A 22219-nucleotide genomic window follows, 5' to 3' on the forward strand; every position below is an offset into this window, starting at 1 on the left:
CACAGCAGCCCTGGGCAGGGGGCACCCAGCACCCTACTGGGGCTCCCAGGCCCTCGCCCTGCCTCAGGTCCATCCTCAGACCCCCCCCCCCCCGGCACCATCTCCTCCTGTGACCCCACAGCAGCCCCCCCCGGCACCCCTGTGCTGTCCCCCTGGATGCTGCCTTCGCCCCCTGCCTCGCCCCCCAGCCAAGGGGGGTGTGGGGCGGCTGGGGGCTGTGTGGGGCTGACCCCAGCCCCTGTCCTGCTCTTGGGAGCCTCACCTGGGCCCCCCCAGGAGTCTCACCAGGGGTCTCATGCAGAGCTGTAGCCCCCCCCCCCCTGTCCAGGCCCCTCTCCCACCCAAGTAACAGCCCTAAGAGCTGGAAGGGCAGGGGCAAGGCGAGGGGAGACGAGCGAAGGGCTACGAAATATATATATATAAAATTGGAAGAAAAAGAAGAAAAAAAGGGGGGGGGGAACGGGGGAGAAAAAAAAAAAAACCCTCTGGAGGAGATACAAGAAACCGATAAGTGAACAAAGAGCCGGGATGGAAATAGATCTGAGGGTCGGGCCGCGCCGGATCCTGTAGCGGGGCTCGGGGCCTTCAAAGGCAGCGGCAGAGCCGGGGGGGGGGGGGGGGGGGCCGCGGCCGCCTCTGTCCCGCTCCGCTCCCCACGCGTGGGGGGTCTGAAGGGTCCGCGAGGATCGGGGGGGGAGGGGGGGGATAAGGTGGGATAGGGGGGAACGTGTGCACAGGGGGCTGCAAACGCTGGGGGGGGGCACGCAGCCCCCCCAATTTCTCCCCCCCCCAGCTCCGTTCCTGAGGGCGGCGGCGCCACCTGGCGGCAGTAGGGGGGCGCAGCGCCCCGCCGGGGGGCTCGGGGAGCTGTGACACCCCCAGCAGCGGGGACCCCCCCCCAAAAGCAGCGGGGGGCACACCCGAGCCCCCTTCCCCCCCCCCCCGCAGCCACAACCCCGGCAGGATGCGCCCGCAGGACCCCCCCCACCCCATTCCCACCAACCAGGAGCCTGCGCGTCAGTTTTTACAAATTTTATTTATAACAATATCTGTTTTGTTTAGTTGTAAAGTAATCCAGCAAAAATTATTAAAACATTTCCCCCCAATAAAAGGATGGGGTTGCCCCCCGCCCTCCCCCCACATGCGTTTATTTATTTCTACTATAAAAGCTAGGTCATTTCCATGTTTTGTTTGTTTTTTTTTTGTTTTTTTTTTTTTGTTTTTCTTTTTCCTGTTAAAAAATGTGCATGTTGGAGAGCAGACGAGGTGGGGGCGGTGCCAGAGCGAGGGGGGGGACCCTGCGCCGCAGCGGGGCTAGGGGGGCTTCGTCCCCGTCCCCCTGTAACAGTCGGGCAGAGCCAGAAGAGGCCGGGATGCTGGGGAGCAGCGGAGAGAAAGGGGGGAAAGGGGAGCAGCGTGGGGGGGGTTGTAGGGTCAGCAGAGGCTGGGGGGGTGGCAAGGAGGGGGTCTCAGGAGGGCTGCGGGTGTGGGGGGACTGGAGCCGAGAGCTGGGGTGGGCGCGGGCCCCGCTCTGCCCTCGCCGCCTGCGGCGGTTGCCCCGTCCGCCGCCAGCCCTCACGGCGGTGGCCCCGCGAGCTCATCCTCGGCCGTCCTCGTCCCGGCACCGCGACCTTCGCGCCAAGCCCGCTGTCCCCGCTCTGAAGCACTGGCGTGGCCCTTGGAGGGGGGGGGGGGCCGGGGGAAGGGGGGGGGGCGCCCCGATGTCAAGAAATTTCAAATAAACCAAAGCCGGATCTGGCAACGAGAGGCGCTGAGGCCAGGTACTGGGGAATATACAGGTAATAATACTGCTCACATAGAAAAGTAATAATCCTTCATTTGTACATTTATACAGTGGCTCTCGGCTCCCCCCTGCTCCCTGCCCCCTGCCCCCTGCCCACCCCCCCCCCGCCATGGGTGTCTGTGCCAGGCCGGCAGCGGCCCCTCGCCCCCGCGCCGTCCCTACGCCAGGGGGTCCGCCAGGTCATCGTCTGCACCCCGCGACAGCAGCTCCCGCTTCTCGTCCGTGCTGGCCAGCGAGTTGCGGCTGTTGTGGGCACCCATGTACAGCGTGGCGTAGACGGGGTTGGTGAAGTTGGTGGGCTGCGGAGAGGAGGGGGGGCGCAGGTCGGGGGGGGCACAGACACCCCCTCCCCAGCACAGCTGGCCCCAGAGGGGACCCTTGCCCCAGGGTGCCAGGCACAACAGCCTCGGTGCAAGCCTGAACTGCCACCAGCGCTGTCTGGCGTGGCACCGCCAAGGCTGCGGCTGGCACCATCCGTCCCCAAACCACCCCCAAGCCCCCCAGTCTCCTCTGCACAGAGGGCAGCCCCCTCTCAACCCCACCTCGGGCTGGCCTTGCGCACCCAAGGGCCCTCCCGAGCCATGCGGACCCTGCTCCGCACCTTGTCAGGGTCCAGGGCAAAGTCGGCGTCCAGCAGCTCCCCCACGTCGTCATCGGGCTCCCCCTCGTACATCTTGTAGGTGGGGTTCCCGATCTCCACGTTCATGGCACCGTTCGTCATCCGCTGGTGCTGGAAGCCCTTGGCGCTGAGGAGGACACGAAACATGGGGTCAGGGCACAAGGTGCAGCAAGGGGGCCTAGACCCCCCCCCCCAGCAGTCCCTCCTGCTTGTTTGTCCCATGCAGCCAAGGCTTTCAAGCCCCGCCACAGGGATTTCCATCTCAGCTCAGTAACGCTCCCCCAGGATCCCTGGAGTGCCCCAGCTTACCCCTTAATCCTCCACTTGTACCAGACGAAAGCCACCACGGTGAGGAGGATCAGCAGCAGCAGGATGGGGATGATGATGGAGGCCGTTCCTGCAGGACAAGGGGTGTGGGTGCTGGTCAGGGTGTGTGGCAGCTGACACCCTCCCCACGGGTCAGAGCTGGAGCAGGAGCACCCCATCCCCACCCGGAGAACGGGGCTAAGGAGCGGCCCCCCAAGCTGGGAGGGGGGCACAGGCTTCTCTTCCCGACCCCCACACTGGGGCTGAGCCTCCCGCGGCAGGGCATGCTGTACGTACGGTTGCTCTGCTGCTCGCTGACGATGAAATCCTCGCAGCGCATCCCAGTCATCCCCACCGGGCACCTGAGAGCACAGGGAGAGCAGTAGGGTTAGCGGGGGGCAGGACATCATGCGGGGGTGGGGGGAGAGGTGGGGCACAGACCTGTGGGTCAGGGGGTGGATGGAAGGGGGGGGGCACAGATTAGGGTCTGTCAGTCATGTGCTCCCTGTGCTTAGGGGGCAAGAAAGCAATCCTTCGCCCTCCCTGGGGGCCAGGAAGCCCATCCATATCCCCCCATAGCCCCCCATCACCGCCCTCGCCAGCCCCCAGCTCTGCTTACAGGCACTCGGGCAGCTGCGTTTTGTCGCTGATGGAGCAGGTCCCGCCGTGCATGCAGTAGTCATCACAGGTCAGGCAGCTGGGCGCTATCTTGCCATCGGGGCAGCTGTGGGGGCAGAGCGGATCAGCACGCAGGCACCCACGAGCTCCCCTCTGCCCTATGCCCACCCCACAGTGCCCAGGACTCTGCTGGCTCATCCCACTGGCACCGCGCGGGGCCATGCTGTGCCATGCCCATGGCTGCTGGGTCACCAGGATGGGCCTGGGCAGACACCTCCACCACTGCCTCCCATCACCCTGAGGGCTCCCACCGATCTGAGCTGCCCTTCAACAGCCAGACCTGAATTACTGAACCAGCATCTCGCAGCCGTGGCCATGCCCGGATGATCCGGCCACAGGATACAAGTTCCTTCTCGGGTCTCCGTGCCCCCCAAGCCCTCTCCCTCCTTTGAGTTCAACAGCCCTGGCACGTACATGCAGGACACTTCTCCGTTCTGCTTGTTGATGCTGCACTTGCCCTCCTGGCACCGGGAGCATTTGTTCTCCTGGCACTGGGCACCCTCGAACTGCGGGGGGCAGCGGCACTGCTTGGCGCCGCTGGCCGTCATCTGGCACACACCCTCGTTCTCACAGTAGTCGAAGCACTGCCCTGCAGGGGATAGTAGGGGCAGGGTGGGTGGGGGGCAGCCCCACGCTGGCCCCTCTGAGACCGACTGCACGGCTGCTCGCCACCCCACTCGCCCATGGAGCATCCCACCGCCCCACGGCCCCTGAAGAGCATCCCCCAGGAGAGCGGCGCCCAACGGTCCCAATTCCTGGGTGCTGTCCCCAGCCACCCTCGCGAGCAGCACTCACGGTACTGGCAGCGGTCCCCGATGAAGGAGGGCAGGCAGCGGCAGTTGGGCTGGTTGCCCTGGTTGACTGTACAGCTGCCGTTGTTGAGGCAGTAGTCAGTGCACACTTGCTGGTTGCACCGGGGTCCCGTGAAGCCAGTAGGGCAGCGACAGGTTGGCATGCCTGAGAAGAAGAGCTGTCAGGGCGCCGCTCCGTTGGCCCGTCCACCCAGGACCAGCCCGGCCCCCGCAGCAGCCCTCACCCGATGGGGAGGCAGCACACATGCCCCCGTTCTGGCAGTAGTCCCAGCACTGGTTGATCTGGCACTTCTCGCCATTGTAGCGTGGCTGGCACCGGCACTTGGCCTGCTTGCGGGCGTTGAGGAAGCAGCTGCCCCCATTCAGGCACACCAGGTCGCAGGTGTCGGTGGTGGGCACTGGGGGCGAGGGCAGGAGGTGAGCAGGGCTGTGCCATGCCACCCTGCAGCAGCCCCCAGCCTCCTCCTGGCCCGTGGGACCACCTACCGACGGCAGAGGCGGTGGGCGAGGGGATGACCACGCAGGTGCCGTTGTCCAGGCGCTTGCCGTTGGGGCAGGTGCAGACCGGGCCGCTGGGGCTCAGCAGGCAGAGCCACTCACACTTCTTACGGTCGCAAGGGTTGGTCACTGTGGGGAGGACAGAAGGGACGACGCAGGGTGAGGCACAGCGAGCTGCCCTGGCACCCTCCTGGCAAACACCCCCTGCTGAGCCAGCGGCCTGAGGACACCCGCTGGTGCCCCACAGCTGCCCAAGCCCTGTGCCACCCCACCTCCCAGTGCCTTCAGGTCACCAACCGACAGCTTACCAGTGCGCCTGGGTAGCCCCCCTCCAGCTCCACGTGAACCCCCTGTTTTGCCAACCAAAGGGCCCCCATTCTCCCACCCCGGTCAGATAAACTGCTCGATAAATGCTGAGTCCTCTGCCAGCGCTCCCCTTGTCCTTTCTGGCACCGCATCCTGCCCCAGCCCAAGGGCCTCGGGCCCGACACGCACCCTCCGGCTGCTTGTACTGGTGGTAGAGCACAACATCGGTGGCATGATTGAGGCCTGACGTCAGGTTGGTGACAGACTTGTGCCCGAACTTGTGGATCTTGAAGATGCGGTTGTTGATGTAGGTGACACCATAGATGTAGTCCTCAAAGATGTCAATGCTGAAGGGATGGCTCAGCCCTGGGGAAGCGAAGAGAGGACACGAGCAGTCAGAGGTGGCTCAGGAGCTGACAGCACGGCTGGCCAGTCGCTGCCTTGGACAGGGGTGATGATGGATTTTGGATGGATTCTGGGCTAGGGCCTCCCACCCTGTATGAGGCGGGCAGCGGGGGGGACAGCAGTGTCAACAGGCTCCGGTCCTGCTGTGGAGCATTTAATGAGGAAGATCTGCCTTCACTACCGTTTGCTGAGCATCCCTGATCAGTGCTAGGGGTTTGTCCTGCTCCCAAGTACAGCACAAGCCAGGTCACGGGCCCCCAGGGAGCCTGGTGGGACCCCAACGCAGGGACATCGACCCTGGCCAGATCAGCCTCTTCCCTGCTGCTCCAGGGGGCCTCGGGGCGCTGCTCACCTTTCTTGTTGTCAATGGCCACGACGGGGTCAGTACCGTTGAGCCGGATGCTGCCGATGACGGAGAGCTTGGCATCGGCCCAGTACAGCCGCTCGTTGTGGTAGTCCACGGCCAGGCCTGGTGCACACACACCCCAGTGAGGGACGAGCTCGTAGCCCACCCCAAGCCCCTGCTGGCCAGCAGAGCCACCCACCACCCTGCCGTGCCCTCCCACCCTACCCATGCCGGCCACGGGGCTCAGCTGTGTCCCCCTGCTGTACGCCAAGGCCTTTGCCACCCCTTGTGCCCCTCCTGGCACCCATTTTTATTCACCTGTTGGCCACTGGATGTTGTCTTGCACCAGGGTCTCGCGCAGCGTCCCATCCATAGCGGCCGTCTCAATCTTGGGGTGATTGCCCCAGTCTGACCAGTACATGGTCCTGTGAAGGACACAGGCTGGTCATTCTCAGCAGGGGAGTAAGGAGGGGAAGAGCAGAACAGTCCAACAGCCCATCAGAGGAGAAACCCTCAGCCTTCTCCCAACGCCACCCTTGAGGGGCTAGCTGACTCCAGATACAACTCAGGCTACCAATGGGGCACAGGAAGCTTCTACCACGGAGGACTTATTGGTAAGGGACTGGGGCGAGGACAGAGTAGAGAGGAAGTGAGAAAGGGCTCGAGTCTCACCCCCTAAGCGGGTCAACTACGATGGCGTGCGGCTCATCGATCATGCCCGAGATCAGTGTCTTGCGATTCTCGCCTTTCATCTGTGCCACTTCAATGACATCGCGCCCAGAGTCCGTCCAGTAGATATTCCCAGCAACCCAGTCGATGGCAATACCCCGTGGCATCTTCAGCCCAGAGATCTGGGAAGGGCAGAAAGGAGGAAGGGGTCAGGGCCGGACCCCAGCAGCCTGGCCACGTGCCTCCTGCCACGCGCGGACAGAGCTCACGTTCAGGTGGGTGACGCCACCATCAATCTGGCGCCGGTTGCGGTTGGAAGCGGTGGAGGCGGCAGAGGAGGCCGGCAGCTCGCAGTACGAGATCCTGCCCGTGTGCCAGTTGGTCCAGTAGATTTTGTTGCCCTTGACGTAGATGTCCATGGCATCGATGCGCACGTTCTCGTCACCCTGGAAGGCCGGCTCATAAGCAGAGTTGGGGTTGAAGGGGTACATGCTCCGGATCTTGTTGTCATCCGCAATGTAGAGGATTTGGTGCTCTGAGCCTGCAGAGGAGGAGTTGTTAGTGCTGGACCGGGAGCCTGGGGCTAGCCCGGCTCTACATTGGGGCATGGGACTGGGTCTCTCAGCACCCCTTTGGGCAAAAACAGATGGACAGGAGACCCCTGACAGGGCCAGGCTGAGCATCCCGGGAGGAAGGATGGGATGGATTCTCCCCGAGAGGCAGAGAATACAGGGGGAGGAGAAGAGGGAATGGGGGCTGGAAGGCGCAGACATGCTCAGGATTTGTGCAAGCCCTCTCCCCCCCCCCAACCTTCTGCCTTGCACATGTTGTCAGTCTTCATGAAGTTCTTGGCGCAGCTGCAGACATGAGAGCCTTTGGTGTTGTTGCAGAGCTGGGAGCAGGTCCCGAAGCGCAGGCACTCATTGACATCTGGGCAGAGGGAAGACAGGGGTCATGGGGGGACCAGGAGGGTGTCTCCAAGCAAGGCCAGGTTCAGGCCCTCTCTGGGGGCTGTGCTGTGCTAGCAGGGCTCAGAGACCCCATCTCTCCCCCAGTGCCCCAAGGACACCGTTCCTGACACCCCCGCCACTCCAGGGATATAAAGGCACATCTTATGGGTGAAAGCCAGCCGTAAACGCAATGGCCAGACCTTAAGTGCTCCCCAGAAGTGGTGGAAATACCTTGACAGGAATTCTTGTCTGGCACCTTCTGAAAGCCTCTGCGGCATGTGCAGTACGAGGTGGGCTGCGACTGGATGCACTGGGCCTCATCTCCACACATGGTGGTGTTGGTCATGCAGTCGTACGACTTGTGGTCTGCGGTGGGAGACGCGGTCAGCACCCGCCGCCCTACAGCTCCCCCTGCATTCCCCCTCGGCACCCCCAGCTACCCACGCACCGTGGGAGCAGGACTTCTCATCGGAGCCATCTCCGCAGTCATCAAAGAAGTTGCAGCGGAGGTTGGCGCTGATGCACTTTTTGTTCTCACACAGGAACTCGTTCTTGTCCTGGCTGCAGCTCTTGGGCTTGGCTGTGGGGGACTCTGCGGGAGCACGGGCAGCAGCTGTGATGCTCTGCAGCCCTGGGCACCCAGCCCCACAAGTGCGACGGGGTGAGAGCGGCCGGGGCAGGGCCCCAGGATGCCAGCGCTCGCCTCCCAATTTTAGGAAGAAGGAAGGGGTGAAGCAAACACCATTGCCTGGGTTGAAGCCAGGGCCCTACGAGGACCGGCCCGAGGACAGCAGCCAACCCAGTCTGCACTCACCACAGTCCTTCTCATCCGTGTTGTCTCCACAGTTGTCAATGCCGTCGCACTGTCGACCGATCCACAGACATACCCGGTCATTCTTGCAGCGGAACGGTCTGTTGGGGGGACACTGGAATTTCACTGCACCAGCAAACAGAAACAAACGGTGACGGTGAAAGGAGACGCCATAGCCAGGCTGTCACACTTGTCACAAGCCGCCGCTCGGCCTCTGCCCGATCCCAGAGTGGCCTGTCCCACAGGTGCGAGCAGGCTCCAGAGACTAAAGCAAAGAGACTGAAGCAAAGACAACCATCCGTCGCCGGCCCGTGCTGCAGGAAGGCTCAGCCCCTCTGCCCTGTCCTCCCCCAGCCCCAGCTCTCTGTGAGGCTGCTCTGGAGCAGAGCCTCCCCCCAACCCTGCTCTCCTGGCACAGCTGGAGGTGACAAGGGGAGGTGCCCAAGCCCCTCGGGGTGCCTGCAGCAGTGAGCCAGCTCCAGCACTGCCTCCCTTCACCAGCCGGCGGGTGCCAGGGCGGCCACACACCAGGAGCAGGTAGAGGCAAGGCAACGTCACTCACAGCACTCCTCGGGGTTTTCGTCTGAGTTATCCCCACAGTCGTCCTCCCCATCGCACTTCCAGGCCAGGGGCTTGCACAGCGTGTTGTTGCACTGGAACTCGTCCAGGGGGCAGGTGCGAACTGCAAGACAGTACGGGCCAGGAGGCCGCGCGTCAGCCAGCAATGTCCGGGTGCTGCCACTCCTGCTGCCAGCACAGCTGGGGACCCTGGGGGGGCCGCATACATGTCTGACCCCCCCGCCCCACTGGAACTGGGCTTAGTGGTGCTGGCACCAGCACCCCAGGGGAGATCTGGGGTTTGACAGGACCCTGCTGCGATGGCCGGCCCGCTGTGCTCTTGCACTGCTGCTGCCAACCCCACAGCCACAGCATGGGCAGACAGCAGCCCCATCACAGGCCTCGCGGCCACCCCACAGGGATACGGGGCACAGGACGGGGGGCATGGCCAGCAAACGGGGCAGGAGAAGCGGCACAGCACTACCCTTACCTCCAGTGCCACAGTCTTCTTCATCAGTGCCGTCCATGCAGTCGGCGTCAGCGTCACAGCGCCAGCGCATGGGGATGCAGTGCCCATTCTTGCACTGGAACTGGTCAAACTCGCAGCGCGGTGTGCAGTCTTTCTGCAGCGGAAAGGCAGGGGACAGTGGTCAGCAGGGACAGCCCGCACCACGGCAGGCTCCTGCCCCGTGGCTGCAGCCAGGAGCGGGCCCTCAGCCCCCAGCTCTCCAGGTACCAGGGATGCCTCGCAACGTGAGGCGGACCAGTGGCAGAGGCAGATCTGGAGGACGTGGCCCCGCTCCCACATGCAGGCAGGGTGGCGGGGGTGCCGGCAGAGAGCCCCCCCACCCCCCAGCACCGTACCTCATCGGAGCCATCCGCGCAGTCGTGGTCCCCGTCGCACTTCCACCTGCCTGCGATGCAGCGGCCATTGGCGCACGAGAACTCGCTCTCCGAGCAGGGCCGAGGTGCTGGGGACAGACAAGAGGGGGGAGTCCCCCTGAGCACGGGCCGCAGGGGTGGCAGGGCACCCTGGCTGACTGTTGGAGGGGCACAGGACAATAGGGAAACTCTTTGGTGCCACGGCACTGGGGAGAGGGTGGGCGCGCAGTCGGGGGGCAGAGCCAAGACCCCCGCCCAGCTCAAGCCCAGGGCTCCCTGCAGGGAACGGGGTTCACGGGGGGAACACCACGGCCACACAGACCCAGTTGTGGCAGCTCCCTGACGTGCCTGGTCCTTGCGCCATTCCCCCCCCCAGGGCGCTGCTGCAGGAGGGGACGCAGCAGAGCCCTGGCCAGGCCTGGCAGAGCCTGTGTGCCTGCGCGGCCGCTTCGCAGGGCAGTGGGGACAGAGCCCGCCGCTGGGCCAGCAGCTGGCACCGAGCTGATCTGCAGGACCACAGCACAGTGCAGTGGCCTGCCAGGGATGGCTCTTGGGACCTGTCCCCTCCCCAGTGGTGCAGGACGCATCAGGGCAGACATCCCAGCTGGCTGGCAGAGCAGAAGCCAACAGGAGTGGATTTAGGGGTAGGGGGTGTACAGGCAGCGTAGAGGGGGGCAGATGGGCACAGGTTTTGGGGCCAAGAACAAGCCATGCGTGGGTCCCGGTGGTGCCAGCGAGCAGGACTGGACCCATCCTGCCCGCAGAGTCAGTGGAGGGATGTGCTGGTGCTGATGCTCTGTAAATCCACCTGGATTGGTCCAGTCCCAACCCCTCTGCCCTCACCTGGAACTTACTGTCTTCATTTTATTTGAAAGAGGCTGCACATGGAATTAAAAGATTTTGGCAGGAACCTACCTCTGAGCGCCCCATAACGACAGTGTGAAAATGGAGAAAAACATAAGATGAAGTGAAATGGCACAAACTCAAAAACACGACGTGAAAGCAACAAAAAAGAAAAAAAAAATACACCCTAGAGGCTTCAGGGAGACAGGGACGTGTGGGTGGCCTGGGGTGGCAGAAGAGGGGGCTGGGTCTGCCAGGGCCCCCAGGGCCATCCGCAGACCCCAGTGCTGTCCCACTGGGCTCTGGAGGGAAGGGACGGGGTTCCTGGCTGCCCACAGCACCCCACGGACTGTGTCACCCCCCCAGACAGTCACAGTCCCCTGCTGCTCAACAGGACAGCGCTGGCACAGCTCCGCTAACAAGCGGCTGCTCATTAAGGGGCAGCCACAGCTTCTCCAAACCGTTTATCTTCCTGCACCCCTGGGCCAGGTTTGTGGTTTGGGTCCAGCTCGTTCCAGACAGACCACATCTCCCCTCCCGAGGGCAGGCTGTTCGCACAGCCGTAGGCAAACCGCCTCAATGGACACCGCCTGCCAAGCTGGAGCCAAAGCGCCAGGTGACGGCATAAAGCCGAGCTGCTCCACGGCCAGCCCTGCTCCACCACGGTGATATCCAGCAGACGAGCGTGACCGCACAATGGGCAGGACACTACCACCCACGAGGGTGCTGAGCTTCGCCCCGTGCCTTTCACCTGCTGCCACTTCTGGCCTCTCCCCAGTGCGGCCAGGAGCACCCGGGACCAAATTATCCAGACCTGTGGGGCCAGGAGGCTTCCACCCAAGGGCGGAAGGCTGCTCCCAGGGCTCCCCAGGTACCAGCCCCCAGCCGGTCCATGGCTCCCTCCCCGTGCGGCAGCTGGGTCACTAGCAGGTAGAGGGCTGGGGGGACCTGCACTGCCCCCTCTGCATCGCGCTCCAGGGCTAGCGAAAACTGGTGAGTGGCACATACTGCAGCTCTCCTCATCCGAGTTGTCCCCGCAGTCATTGTCATAGTCGCACTGCCAGCGCCCCGGCACGCAGCGGTTGTTCTTGCAGCGGAACTGGTAGGGCTCGCAGGTGCGTTCATCTGGGAGGGATAGGGACAGGCATCAGCATCACCCACGTGCACAAACGGGAGCAGGCGTGCCTATGAGCAGGGCGGGCAGCGCTGCTCGCTGCTGGGCAGCCGCACCAGAAGCCTCCCTCCGACCCAGCCTCGCCCACACTGTTTAGGAAAACAAATAGATAAAATGTCCCCAACACCCGGGGCACTCGGGGATGGAAGGACACGAGGCACCCTCAGGGTTTGTCTCCCCAGCCCCAGCCCTTGCTCACCGCATTCCTCCTTGGGCTCATCGGACCCATCCCCGCAGTCATCCTCCCCATCACACTTCCAGCGCGCTGGGATGCACCTGCCCGAGTCCTTGCACCGGAATTCATCCACACCACAAGTCATTTGTGCTGGGGGGAGAAACAAGATGACACGCATATGGGGAGGGGAGATGGCATTGGCACTGCCCAGTCACATTTCCTTCCCGAACGCCTCGCCCCCGCAGCCCGGAGCTGCATGCAGCACCCCTGCATGGTACAGACGGGGCAGGATGCCACCCTTTCATGCAGTCCTCTGAGAGGAACGTCTCGATGGGACAGATCCAGGCAGAGCCACATCACCCGCTGCCCACAGCACCTGCAGCTCTGCCAGGACTGAGCAGGGACCCAGCTCCCGCAGGCAGATGCATGCAGTTGACTGGCCACAGCGGAGCTCCTGGTGCCTGGAGCCACCCAGCCCTCTTCCTGCAGGCTGCTTACTGCAGTTAGCGGGTTCATCGGAGCCATCCACGCAGTCGTTGTCCCGGTCACACACCCAGACGCGGGGGATGCAGCGCTTGGTGATGGCACACTGAAACTGGTTGGGGGCACAGGTCACCTCCGCTGCGGGGGGAGAGGCAGAGTCAGGAGAGGCAGTGGGCAGGCAGGGCTCTGCCAGCCACTACCCCACAAAAACCACCCCACAGTGCAGAGAGGCCCACAGATGCTCTAGGAATCAAAGCAAAGCGCTCAGGCTTCCTTGGTGACCACGTGCACAGGAGAGATGGGGAAAAAAGCCTTCTGATGGCCTCAAAGGGCTCCACTGCTCCTCGGGACAGAGCAGCTGCATGGAGATAAGGCAGGGAAGCAACAAGATCCCTCAGCCGTGCAGAAGGCTCAATGCAAAGCCATGGCAAATACTGAACTTGCCACTCTGAGGGAGGTAAGGATTTAGTTTCTACTAGGAAACAGCAGTGTCAGTAGCAGCTGCAGGGCAACGGTGGTCAGAAACTCTAAGCAGAGCAGGGTAAGGGGAAAGCTCCGTGCCCAGGGGTAGGATCACCCAGAAAGCCACTCTGCTGGTAAAGACAATACCCAAAGACACAGATCTGATGCAGCACTCCTCACCTCTGCCCAACGTAGGTTCCCCATCCTAACAGGCTAAACAGCTCCCCACTTACGGCAGTCCTTCTCGTCCTCGCCGTCACCACAGTTGTCCTGACCGTTGCAGCGGAAAATGCCGGGGATGCAGCGGTTGGTGTTGGTGCATTTGAACTGGCTGGGCAGACACACGTGGATGTCTGGGAAGGGAGGTCACACCGTCAGAAGCGGAGACAGCATCTCTGCTCTAATGGGGTGCTGCAGCCCTGCTGGGGTTTGAGGACCACGAGGCCGGGTGGGGAACCTACCACAGTTGGCCTCGTCCGAGTTGTCCTGGCAGTCGTTGTCTCCATCACAGATGAAGGCTGGGTTGGTGCAGATCCCAGTGGAGCACTGGAACTGCCCTGGTCTGCACTTGAACTCAGCTGTGGGGAGAGGAGGACAGGGTGAAACGTCTACTCTGGGGAACACTTTCAGGGCAAACCTTAACCTCCCCCTCTTTCCCCTTTGGGGCCCTTTACAAGGACTCAGCAACCAGCATGCGCAACGCTGGGCCCTCACGGCTGCAAAGCGAGCAGCAGCCGGCTGCTGTCTCCCATCGGGCTACACCTTAGGCAGGGAAAGTGAATTATTATGCTCCAGGCTCCATTAACAGGGTAACCTTCCCCATCACCAGTGCTGTCCCTCAGCCAGGACAGCAGCAGGGCTTTCAAGAACCAGTTGTGGAAGCAGAGCCCAGCTGCCCTGGCTGGCACGGAAGTGCCGTGGGCTGTTAGTGCCCTCAAAGGGCCAGGCAGCACAGCCAGGGAGCTGGGACATGGTGGGCTGCAGGCAGCCCCCTCGGCACTCACGGCAGTCCTCGGGCTCATCCGAACGGTCCCCGCAGTCATCCTCGGTGTCGCATTTCCACCAGAAAGGGATGCACTTGTCATTCTTGCAGACAAACTGTGAAAGAGGGACAAGCTTGTGAAAGCGGCTCAGATGGTGACCCCAGACAGGAAAGGAGGACCCCAGGTGGCATTGTCTCCAGGGCACCCCCTCTGCCAAGGGCCCTGACCTCCCTGCCGTCCCTTCCCAGACACTCCTGTATCTCAGTGCCCCAATCTGTCCTAAGCCCTCCACCCAGACTTCACCCTCCACAGCCTCTGGGGTTTGGGGAGGACGGCAGACAGGCAGCGTCACTCCAGAGCTGCCTCCCTCGGACACCCCAGGAGCTGCAGTCTGTATGTGCTGGGAAGTGCCACAGGAGGGAGGTGTTGCCCACGCCAGGATAAGGCATGTGCAACGCCACCACCCCGATGCATGGCGCCTGCACCAGTGCTCGCACGGAGCTGCAGCAGCCGCTGCTGCTGGAGCGGGACAGAACCTCGCAAGAGCGACGCACACGCTTGCCATGGGGACATCTCCACAGGCAGGCTGGTTGTTACCTGGCTGGCTGTGCAGTTGGAGACACAGGTCTTGCCATCGCTGCCCAAGTAGAAGTTGGTGGGACAAGCACATTTGTGCCCCCCGCCCGGCGAGAGGAGGCAGAGGTTGCTGCAGCCTGCGTTGTTGGTCTTGCAGGGGTGGTTGGGAACTGGGGAGATGGCAGGGAGAGAACTGCAAGTCAGACCAAGGGGGAGGACCTGAATGGTGCACAACCACCCAGATGTGAGCCCCTCCTCACCACGCACATCCCTTTTTTGCACCCCCTCTCCTAGCTTGGCAGCCCCTGGCCTCCATTTGCACCCTGTGCCCTGCCCTGGCCCTCCTGCGCTGCTGCCCCGGGCTCCTCTGCAGAGCCAGGGCCCCCCGCACCCCCACATGCCTGCGGCTCACCATCGGGCTGGCGGTAGGGGTGGTAGATGTGGATGTCCATGGGGCGGTGCAGCGTGCTGATCAGCAGGGTCTTGTTGGCACCTGTAGTCTTGTGGGCTCGGTTGATGGACTTGGTCTCCCAGTCAGTCCAGTAAATGAAATCCTCAAAGAGGGTGAGGGCGAAGATGTGCGGGATGTCCTGGCTCAGCACTACAAGGGGGAGAGGGTGGGCTCAGCGAGGGGCTGCCCCCAGCCCTCCCACCATGCTCGCAGCCCCACGCAGCACAGCCTCTCCGCAGGGTCAGCTCTGCTAGGGAGCAAACGCTTTCACTTGCTCAAATGCATGGAGGAGCTCCTGGAAGTGGTGACACCACCCCAGAATCCTGGCTCCACACCCCCAGGACCAATCCTAAGACTCCCCAAGGGCCTGGAGGAGCCCCAGCTCTCACCCGTGTGCCTGTTGGAGCCGTCGAGGCTGGCGAACTCAATGTAGTCCTCCCGCGCATCAGCCCAATAGATCCGACTGTTGATGTAGTCGAGGGTGAGGCCGTTGGGCCAAGTTATCTTGGTGTCAACAATGACACTGCGGTTGGTGCCATCCATGCCAATCTTCCCAATCAGGGAGTGGTCACCCCAGTCTGTCCAGTACAGGTAACTGGGAGGGAAAGAGAAGAGCAGAGCGAGGTTGAGTCCTGCGCAAGCCAGAGCAGTAGCCACGCATGGGCATGGGGGTGCTGGGGAGGGAGAAGCAGCCAGGTGTCCCGGAGGGCAGGAGGGAAGGCCCTGGCCCCAGCAGCAAGGTGGCAGAAGGGCCCCCTGCCCCAGCCCTGGGTAGAGGGGAAGGTCCCGGAGGCTCTCACCCATTCTGCACATCCACCACCAGCGCCCGGGGCTCACGCAGGCCCGAGTTCACCAGCACCGTGCGGTAGGCGCCGTTGAGCTTGGACACTTCGATGGTATCCCGACCTTTGTCACACCAGTACAGGTTGCCTCCCACCCAGTCCACTGCCAGCCCATCGGGGTTACTGAGGCCAGTGCGGTGAAGAACCTGTTGAAAGAAAACGGAAAACTAGGGCCTGGACGGGCAGAACCAGGTCCTTCCCTGGGCCAGGAATGGCCACAACATTTCCATTCCCCAGGGCACGGCTCCTGCCCAACTCCCTTTCCTCGCTCTGCTCTTCCCCAAACCCTCCCTGCCCACTGCTTTGGGGCAGCACGGCGCCCATCTGATTGGGATGGTGCTGCAAAACATCCACGGAGGCCTTGTGGGAACATGTGTGAACCTTGTAGGAATCTGTGGTGACCCTATGACAGGGCTTGTGTCCCTTCCCTGGTGACCCTGCGGCCAACCTGGGCCCCTGCAGGGAGCAGGGAGAGAGCTGCAGCCTGGGGGCTGCCTCTGTCCCCCACCTGAACGTTGCTCCCATTGATGTGCATGCGGCGGATCATGCTGCCCTGCGTGGTGACGTCCGTCCAGTAGATCATCTGCTCCCGATAGTCAAAATCCAGAGCCACTGCGTTGTTCAGGCCCTGGGAGGAAGGGAGAAGCACTGAAACCATTTCACCTGCTAGCACAGGGTGTCAGGGGCTTTAGAAAGACTAGCGAGCCCCCAGCCACAGCTCCCAGTCCCTGAGCAAAGTTAAAAGCACCCACAGACTTGTGTAGACCCTGCCTTATAAAGGTCTGCTACTGAAGAGCTGCTGTTTACGCAGGACCCTGTGTATATTCACAGCAAGAGCCGTTGTTTATACAGGGCCCGCTATCAGTGTGGGAAGCCAAGAGCCCAGACTCCTGGGCTGGGAGGTTTTGTGTGTGCTGGACCCCCTCCAAGCCCCAGCTGCAGACCCCAACCCCGCAGCCTGGTGCCCCCCTCCTGCTCCGCACCTGCTTGAGCAGCGTGTAGTTGGAGCCGTCCAGGTTGAGCTTCCGAAGGTAGTACCGGTTGGCAAAGATGAGGAAGGGCTCTTCATCTGCACAGGGGATCAGGAGACGCATCAGGGGTGAGCCGCTGGCACAAGCGCAGGCACCCGCCCTCAGCAGCACACAGAGCCACCTCCCCCCATGCCCTACGTGTCCTGGCTCTCCTCCATGAGCCAGGTGCAGCTGCTTCACCTCCGGAGCACCGCAACCAACTCCAGCGCTGGCAGCATCCCACTGCTGTCACGACAGCATCCCTGCTTCTAAACCCCGCTCACCTGTGACAGCTTTACAGCTGGTGGGGTTGTCAGGTTTGAGCTTGTAGCCCTCTATGCATAGGCACTTGAAGCTGCCCAGAGTGTTGATGCACTTCTGGCTGCAGGGGTAGGTGGTGGAGCACTCGTCGATGTCAATGCACGTCTTCCCATCATCCTTCAGCCGGAACCCAGGACGGCATCTGCACTGCAGGAGGCAACCAGGAGCTGTTAGCCACAGCCAGGGCCTGCTCGCTGGGAGGTAAGGGGCAAGTGGGGACAGGCACGGGCAGAACAGCACACGCAGACGCAGGCTGAGTGCCCACGTGCGCACTGCGGAGCAGGGCAGAAGCAACGCTCATGCTACGAGGGCTGTGGAGGAGGCAGGGAGCACTGGAGCATCGCTCCAGCTCCAGCTGCCCAACCCAGCCAGCGGGCCTCTACCTTGTACCCAATCTTGAGGTCCTCACACTCCTGGGAACAGCCGCTCATCTTCTTGTTGAGGCACTCGTTGATGAAGCAGTTGAGCTCATCCGAGCCGTCCGCGCAGTCGTTGTTGTTGTCGCAAAGCAGCGCCTCTGGGATGCATTTCCCGTTCTTGCACAGGAAGAAGGAGTCGTTGCACTTGTTCTCTGCAGTGGGCAGAGAGGCAAAAGCAGTCGTAAGCACGAGCAGCTGGGCAGCCTCGCTCCCCCAGCCCTGACCCCTGCAGGTACCTGGGCTGCTGCAGCGCGGGTTCTTGGGCGCCTCGTCCGAGTGGTCATGGCAGTCGAACTCGCCATCGCACTCCCACTGGCTGTTGCTGAGGCAGCGGCCGTTGGCACAGCGAAACTCATGGGGGCCGCAGGTCGGGTACTCTGCAGGTGACAGCGGGCTCAGGAGGCGTCCCCCACCACCCCGAGCCAGCCAACAGCGAGCAGGGCACCAACGCAGCCGCGGCATGGGTGCTCAAACCCTCCTCAGCCCGCCTGGGGACAGGAGAGCAGCACCGGGCCGAGGAGGAGGCCAAGGCAGGAGGCTTTGGACCTCTCCAAAAAGCGTGCAGCACCAGGGTGGGTGCGTTGCAGGGCAGCTGGGGAGAAGGCAGCTCTCCGGCAGCTGTCTGGCACTGCATCTGCCTGCTCCCTCTGCTCCCTCGTCCCCCCCTCCACTCTGTGACACCTACCACACTCTGGAGACTCATCCGAGCCATCGCCGCAGTCGTCGTCGTGGTCGCAGACAAAGTGCTTGGGAATGCACTGGCGGTTCCCGCACATGAACTCCCGCTCATCACATGTGTTGTTGTACACTGCAACGAGGCACCGCTGTCAGCCCCTGCTCCCCACGCCCTCTGCAGCCCTAGGGGCAGACCATGCACTCTCCTGCTGCTCCCTGAGCCCCAGGCAGTGGGGTTGAGCCCCCAAGGCAGCTGTGCTCCTCCCCAGCTCCAGCCCTGGCCCCACCAGGCACGCAGCCCTCTGAGGACTCACAGCAGCCAGCAGCGAGGGTCTCGTCAGCTCCATCTGCACAGTCCTTGTCTCCATCACAGAGCCAGCGCTCTGGCACGCAGACATAGGTGCCTGGGCACTGGAAGGATCCTGTGCTGCAGGTTGTCAGCCCTGGAGAAGGGACAAGCGGGAAGAAGCTGCTGGAGAGCCTGCGCTCTTGGGCTATGCGCCCTCATGTTCCAGGGTGCCCCAAAGTAGGGAATCCAGGAGAGCAGCAAGGATCATGGAGCAGGAGGGCAGGTGTGGGAGAAGGAACGGCAGAGGTGGGAGTGCACAGAGACGGGGCAGCATCGTGGGCAGGGACGGGGAGGTCAGAGCAGGGGCTGGAGCAGACTCACGGCAGCGACTGTCCTCGTCAGAGCCATCCCCACAGTCGTCTGCCCCGTCACACACCCAGAGCTTGGAGATGCAGCGGTGGTTGTTGCACTCGAACTGCACGGGGTAGCAGAACTTGTCTGGGAGAGGAGAGGAGGGGCTCAGAGCTGGGGCAATGCAGCAGGACGGACGCAGCAGCAGCACATGGCCAGGCTGAGCCAGCTGGGTGCTAGGGCTGGTGCTGGCGATCCTGCTTGCCCAGACTTGGCAGTGCCCTCAAACCACGCTGGGGCAGGACTGATGTGGGATTCCCTGCTCTGGAGCTGGAGGGGGGGGTTCCCAGTTCCTGGGTACTGTTGGGGGTTTGTTCAGGGAGGTTGGAACAAAAACCATCACTCAAATGAGCTGTAACTGGGCACCCTTAAAGTGACTATGGATACATGCACATGCTGAGCAAAGAAACGTGCAAGGACATTTGTTTTGGTCACGGTTAAAAGTCTGCGCTTGTGGAATAACTCCACAAAGAGGAAGAATCTGGAATCTGGTTCTTGGCCAAGGGATCTTGGAGAGAGGAGAGGTTCCTGCCTCCCTCTCTGCTGTGCCTGCTCTTACCACCCCATGCAACGGCCCCAGAGTCCCTTGCTCTCCCCACCCTGCCGCTCACTGCAGTGAGTCTCGTCTTCTCCATTCTCACAGTCGTCCTCTTTGTCACAGGTCCAAGTCATGGGGATGCACCTCCCGCTTGGGCAGGCAAAGTAATTGGCTGGACATTTGGGTTCCCTCCCACCTGGTTTGGGAAGAAAACATCCGTAAGCTTGGTGGCACAGTCACCCGCTGCCTGGTGGGACCCCAAAGGGAGCACCTGGCTGGAGAGACTGCGCGACACCCACATCTAGGGCCGGAGCCCAGCCTGCACTCCCCACTCCTTGCCCTGCTGCTCTCACCAGGGCAGTTGCGCTCGTCTGAGTAGTCTCCGCAGTCGTTTGCTCCGTCGCACACCCAGCTCGGTGCATAGCACAGGGAGGTGTGTTCACACTTCTGGAACGTGGTCCCCTTCACCCCCAGCTTGAAGTAGCCACTGCAGTCAGTGGCGGCTGCAAGAAAGCACAGCACAAGCCCCGCTGATGGCCCTCAGCTCCGGCTCCCGCTGCCAGCACAAGCCCTGCGTGCCCCACATTGGCACAGGGTAGCCTCTGACCCACGGGTCAGAGCCCCAAGCTGCTGGAACAACGCTGGCTCTTGGCACCTCACAAGGCTCTTCTGATGGCTGTGGGGTGGTGAGAGGCTGAGCAGCATGCAGGTGGGCTGAAGTGACAGGGACTAGGGTGGCTCCCAGCAGAGGGAATAACCTGGGCAAGCCTCTGCTGGTGGGTAGGAATCAGGAGCTCGCTCCTGCCCCGACACAGCACCATTCCCGTAGACCACAAGGCAATACAGGGCCCCAGCACCCCAGCCCACAGACACAGAGGGTGGAAGCATCTCCAAAGAAGCGACAGCAGGTCAGAGCTGGGGAGGCAGCAGGAAGAACAGGACACAGTCAGGGCACTCACTGCAGTTCATTTCATCCGAAGCGTCCTCACAGTCGATGAACTGGTTGCAGCGGCTTGAATTGCCAATGCAGCTCCCATCCCGGCAGCGGAACTCGGTAGCAGCGCAGCTAGTTTCTGCAACGAGGGGGAAGCCCCCGCAGAGGATGAGGCTGGGCTGGGGACCCAGCGTGCACAGCCACCCCACTCCACGCTCACTGCAGGCGTGCATGCGCACACATTGCCCGGCACAGCCACAGACCATCGATCCTGCGCTCCCAGGTCTACGTCCCCTCTTGATGGAAACCTGGCTCCCTTCTGGCTCATGAACTCCACCTGCCACATCTGAACTCGTCTGCTGAGCTGGCCTTTCGCTAGCAGGCCTGGGCGGGCTCAGACATGAGCATAACCTCCACAGGCAGTTCTAAAGCAAGCAGACAGGCTCCTACAAAGCTGCAGCTCCGAACAGATGCTGCCCTTGGGGTGCTTGCGTGCCCTTTTCTCAGGAGTGCAGAAGTGGTGAGCAGTGATGCCGCACCTTGCCTCTGCCTCGTGTTCTCCCCAGATCTCAAACCGCTATTTTCACCTAGCTCTGGGTGTTGCGCTGCCATTTGTGGGAGTCCTTCCTCCCAGCTATCAGGGAATGAGTCTGACAAAGCGGTGCAGTGGAAGTATGATTTAGACCTTGACTCTCCATCAAGCCCCAGCTCTGCTCTGATCCTGTCAAGTTGAAGGTAACCCTTTCCCAACGCCTCTGTCCCTGTCCCAGACAGCTGACGGAGCCCTGGCAGGGAGCTAGGCAGCCTGCTTACTGTTGCAGGGCACTTCGTCCGAGTTGTCCCCGCAGTCATCCACGCCGTTGCACCAGTAGCGGCTGGCGATGCAGCGCCCGTTCATGCAGTGCAGATAGCCCTTCTTGCACTTGCGGCTGCCTGCGAGAGAGAAAGGATGGTGAGCGCCATGGGAGAGCCAGAGCAGCCGGGCTTGTCAGCGACTTGGGACCTTCAGCAGAGGAGAAACTGCACAAGCATGATTAGGAAACAGATTCCCTTGCGCTGTCCTGGCAACATCACTGGATTAAGTTTGGCCTTTGCCCAGCAGAGATCCTCTCTGGCTGCAGAGCAAGGGTTGCTGTCAGAATAAGGGTGCTGTAAACCCCATCACGATGGCTCCAGGTGTCCCCTTCTCCACCTGTCCCCCGTGCCCCCAGAAGAAAGTTCTGGAGCTCTTAAAGCCTGGCTGGTCCCAGCCTTGGGAGGGCAAAAGGGATGAAGAGCACCAGAGGGACATGAAAAGACGCCCATCCACGGCACCCAGGAGCCCTGGCACTCTTTGCCTGGCGAAGCTGACAGCTCGAGCAGGGTGCCTGTGCGCGTGCGTGTGTACGAGCAAAGCAGCAAGAGGAGGAACCTTACTGCAGTAGGACTGCTTCTCGTCTGACTTGTCCTTGCAGTGGACCACGCCATCGCAGGTCCGGCTGAAGTCAATGCAGTCGCCGTTGCCACACTCAAACTCGTCGTGCATGTTGCAGGTGGAGTTCAGAGCTGAGGAGAGTGCGAGGAGAGTCAGCTCCGCCAGGAGGAGCAGGACCCCTCTTCCTCCACCCCTTCCCATCCCACCAGCTGCTGGCTTCCACCTCCCCTCCACCTTTGCAGGTGAAATCCTCCTGCAGGACGCGCTCGCCACGGCAGGAGCAGTTGACGTGTCCTTTGGGCGTCAGCAGGCAGAGGTCCTGACAGCCACTGTTGTTCACCCTGCATGGGGACAGCTCACCTAGGAGAGACAGAGCAGTCACACCGGGGACAGCCCCAGCAGTCCCCTCCCGTTGTCCTTCCTGCCAGGGGATAGGAAAGGTGCGGGCTCCTCCTTGGGCCCTTCAAATAGGGCTATGGGGGGGATGCACGTGTTTGGGAGCAGCCAGTCTCCCCAGAGCTTGCAAGAAGGATGTCCTGGGAAAGGCACACGTGGGGAAAATTCCCTCTCCAGCC

At 62.3% G+C, this 22219-nt stretch overlaps 1 protein-coding gene across 3 annotated transcripts in view; it reads right to left on the reverse strand.

The window, feature by feature from the left end:
• Positions 1-1017: 1017 nt before the first annotated feature.
• Positions 1018-22219, reverse strand: part of LRP1 (LDL receptor related protein 1) — an 89817-nt gene continuing 68615 nt past the window's right edge. For 2 of the 3 annotated variants that reach the window (XM_040539427.1, XM_040539425.1), the window contains 45 exons: positions 21879-22004; positions 21647-21775; positions 21044-21163; positions 20256-20369; positions 19650-19799; positions 19358-19492; positions 18729-18845; positions 18373-18501; positions 18069-18191; positions 17620-17760; positions 17348-17535; positions 16928-17111; positions 16617-16702; positions 16142-16261; positions 15592-15779; positions 15181-15386; positions 14753-14941; positions 14362-14510; positions 13786-13879; positions 13243-13359; positions 13015-13134; positions 12335-12457; positions 11861-11986; positions 11496-11612; positions 9627-9733; positions 9253-9385; positions 8767-8886; positions 8208-8330; positions 7842-7985; positions 7625-7759; positions 7254-7373; positions 6713-6984; positions 6447-6625; positions 6093-6199; positions 5781-5897; positions 5213-5389; positions 4706-4846; positions 4444-4617; positions 4203-4364; positions 3822-3996; positions 3349-3453; positions 3027-3091; positions 2733-2820; positions 2406-2550; positions 1018-2103 (listed from right to left, as the gene is read on the reverse strand). In XM_040539427.1, the coding sequence (XP_040395361.1) occupies positions 1963-2103; positions 2406-2550; positions 2733-2820; positions 3027-3091; positions 3349-3453; positions 3822-3996; positions 4203-4364; positions 4444-4617; positions 4706-4846; positions 5213-5389; positions 5781-5897; positions 6093-6199; positions 6447-6625; positions 6713-6984; positions 7254-7373; positions 7625-7759; positions 7842-7985; positions 8208-8330; positions 8767-8886; positions 9253-9385; positions 9627-9733; positions 11496-11612; positions 11861-11986; positions 12335-12457; positions 13015-13134; positions 13243-13359; positions 13786-13879; positions 14362-14510; positions 14753-14941; positions 15181-15386; positions 15592-15779; positions 16142-16261; positions 16617-16702; positions 16928-17111; positions 17348-17535; positions 17620-17760; positions 18069-18191; positions 18373-18501; positions 18729-18845; positions 19358-19492; positions 19650-19799; positions 20256-20369; positions 21044-21163; positions 21647-21775; positions 21879-22004 (6221 nt within the window). In that variant the 3' untranslated portion in view covers positions 1018-1962. The remainder of the gene's footprint in view (positions 2104-2405; positions 2551-2732; positions 2821-3026; positions 3092-3348; positions 3454-3821; positions 3997-4202; positions 4365-4443; positions 4618-4705; positions 4847-5212; positions 5390-5780; positions 5898-6092; positions 6200-6446; positions 6626-6712; positions 6985-7253; positions 7374-7624; positions 7760-7841; positions 7986-8207; positions 8331-8766; positions 8887-9252; positions 9386-9626; positions 9734-11495; positions 11613-11860; positions 11987-12334; positions 12458-13014; positions 13135-13242; positions 13360-13785; positions 13880-14361; positions 14511-14752; positions 14942-15180; positions 15387-15591; positions 15780-16141; positions 16262-16616; positions 16703-16927; positions 17112-17347; positions 17536-17619; positions 17761-18068; positions 18192-18372; positions 18502-18728; positions 18846-19357; positions 19493-19649; positions 19800-20255; positions 20370-21043; positions 21164-21646; positions 21776-21878; positions 22005-22219) is intronic. The other variant, XM_040539426.1, reaches the window with a different exon arrangement.

This window comes from Cygnus olor, chromosome 29 (genome assembly GCF_009769625.2).
Source record: "Cygnus olor isolate bCygOlo1 chromosome 29, bCygOlo1.pri.v2, whole genome shotgun sequence".
Classification (NCBI taxonomy): Eukaryota; Metazoa; Chordata; class Aves; order Anseriformes; family Anatidae; genus Cygnus; species Cygnus olor.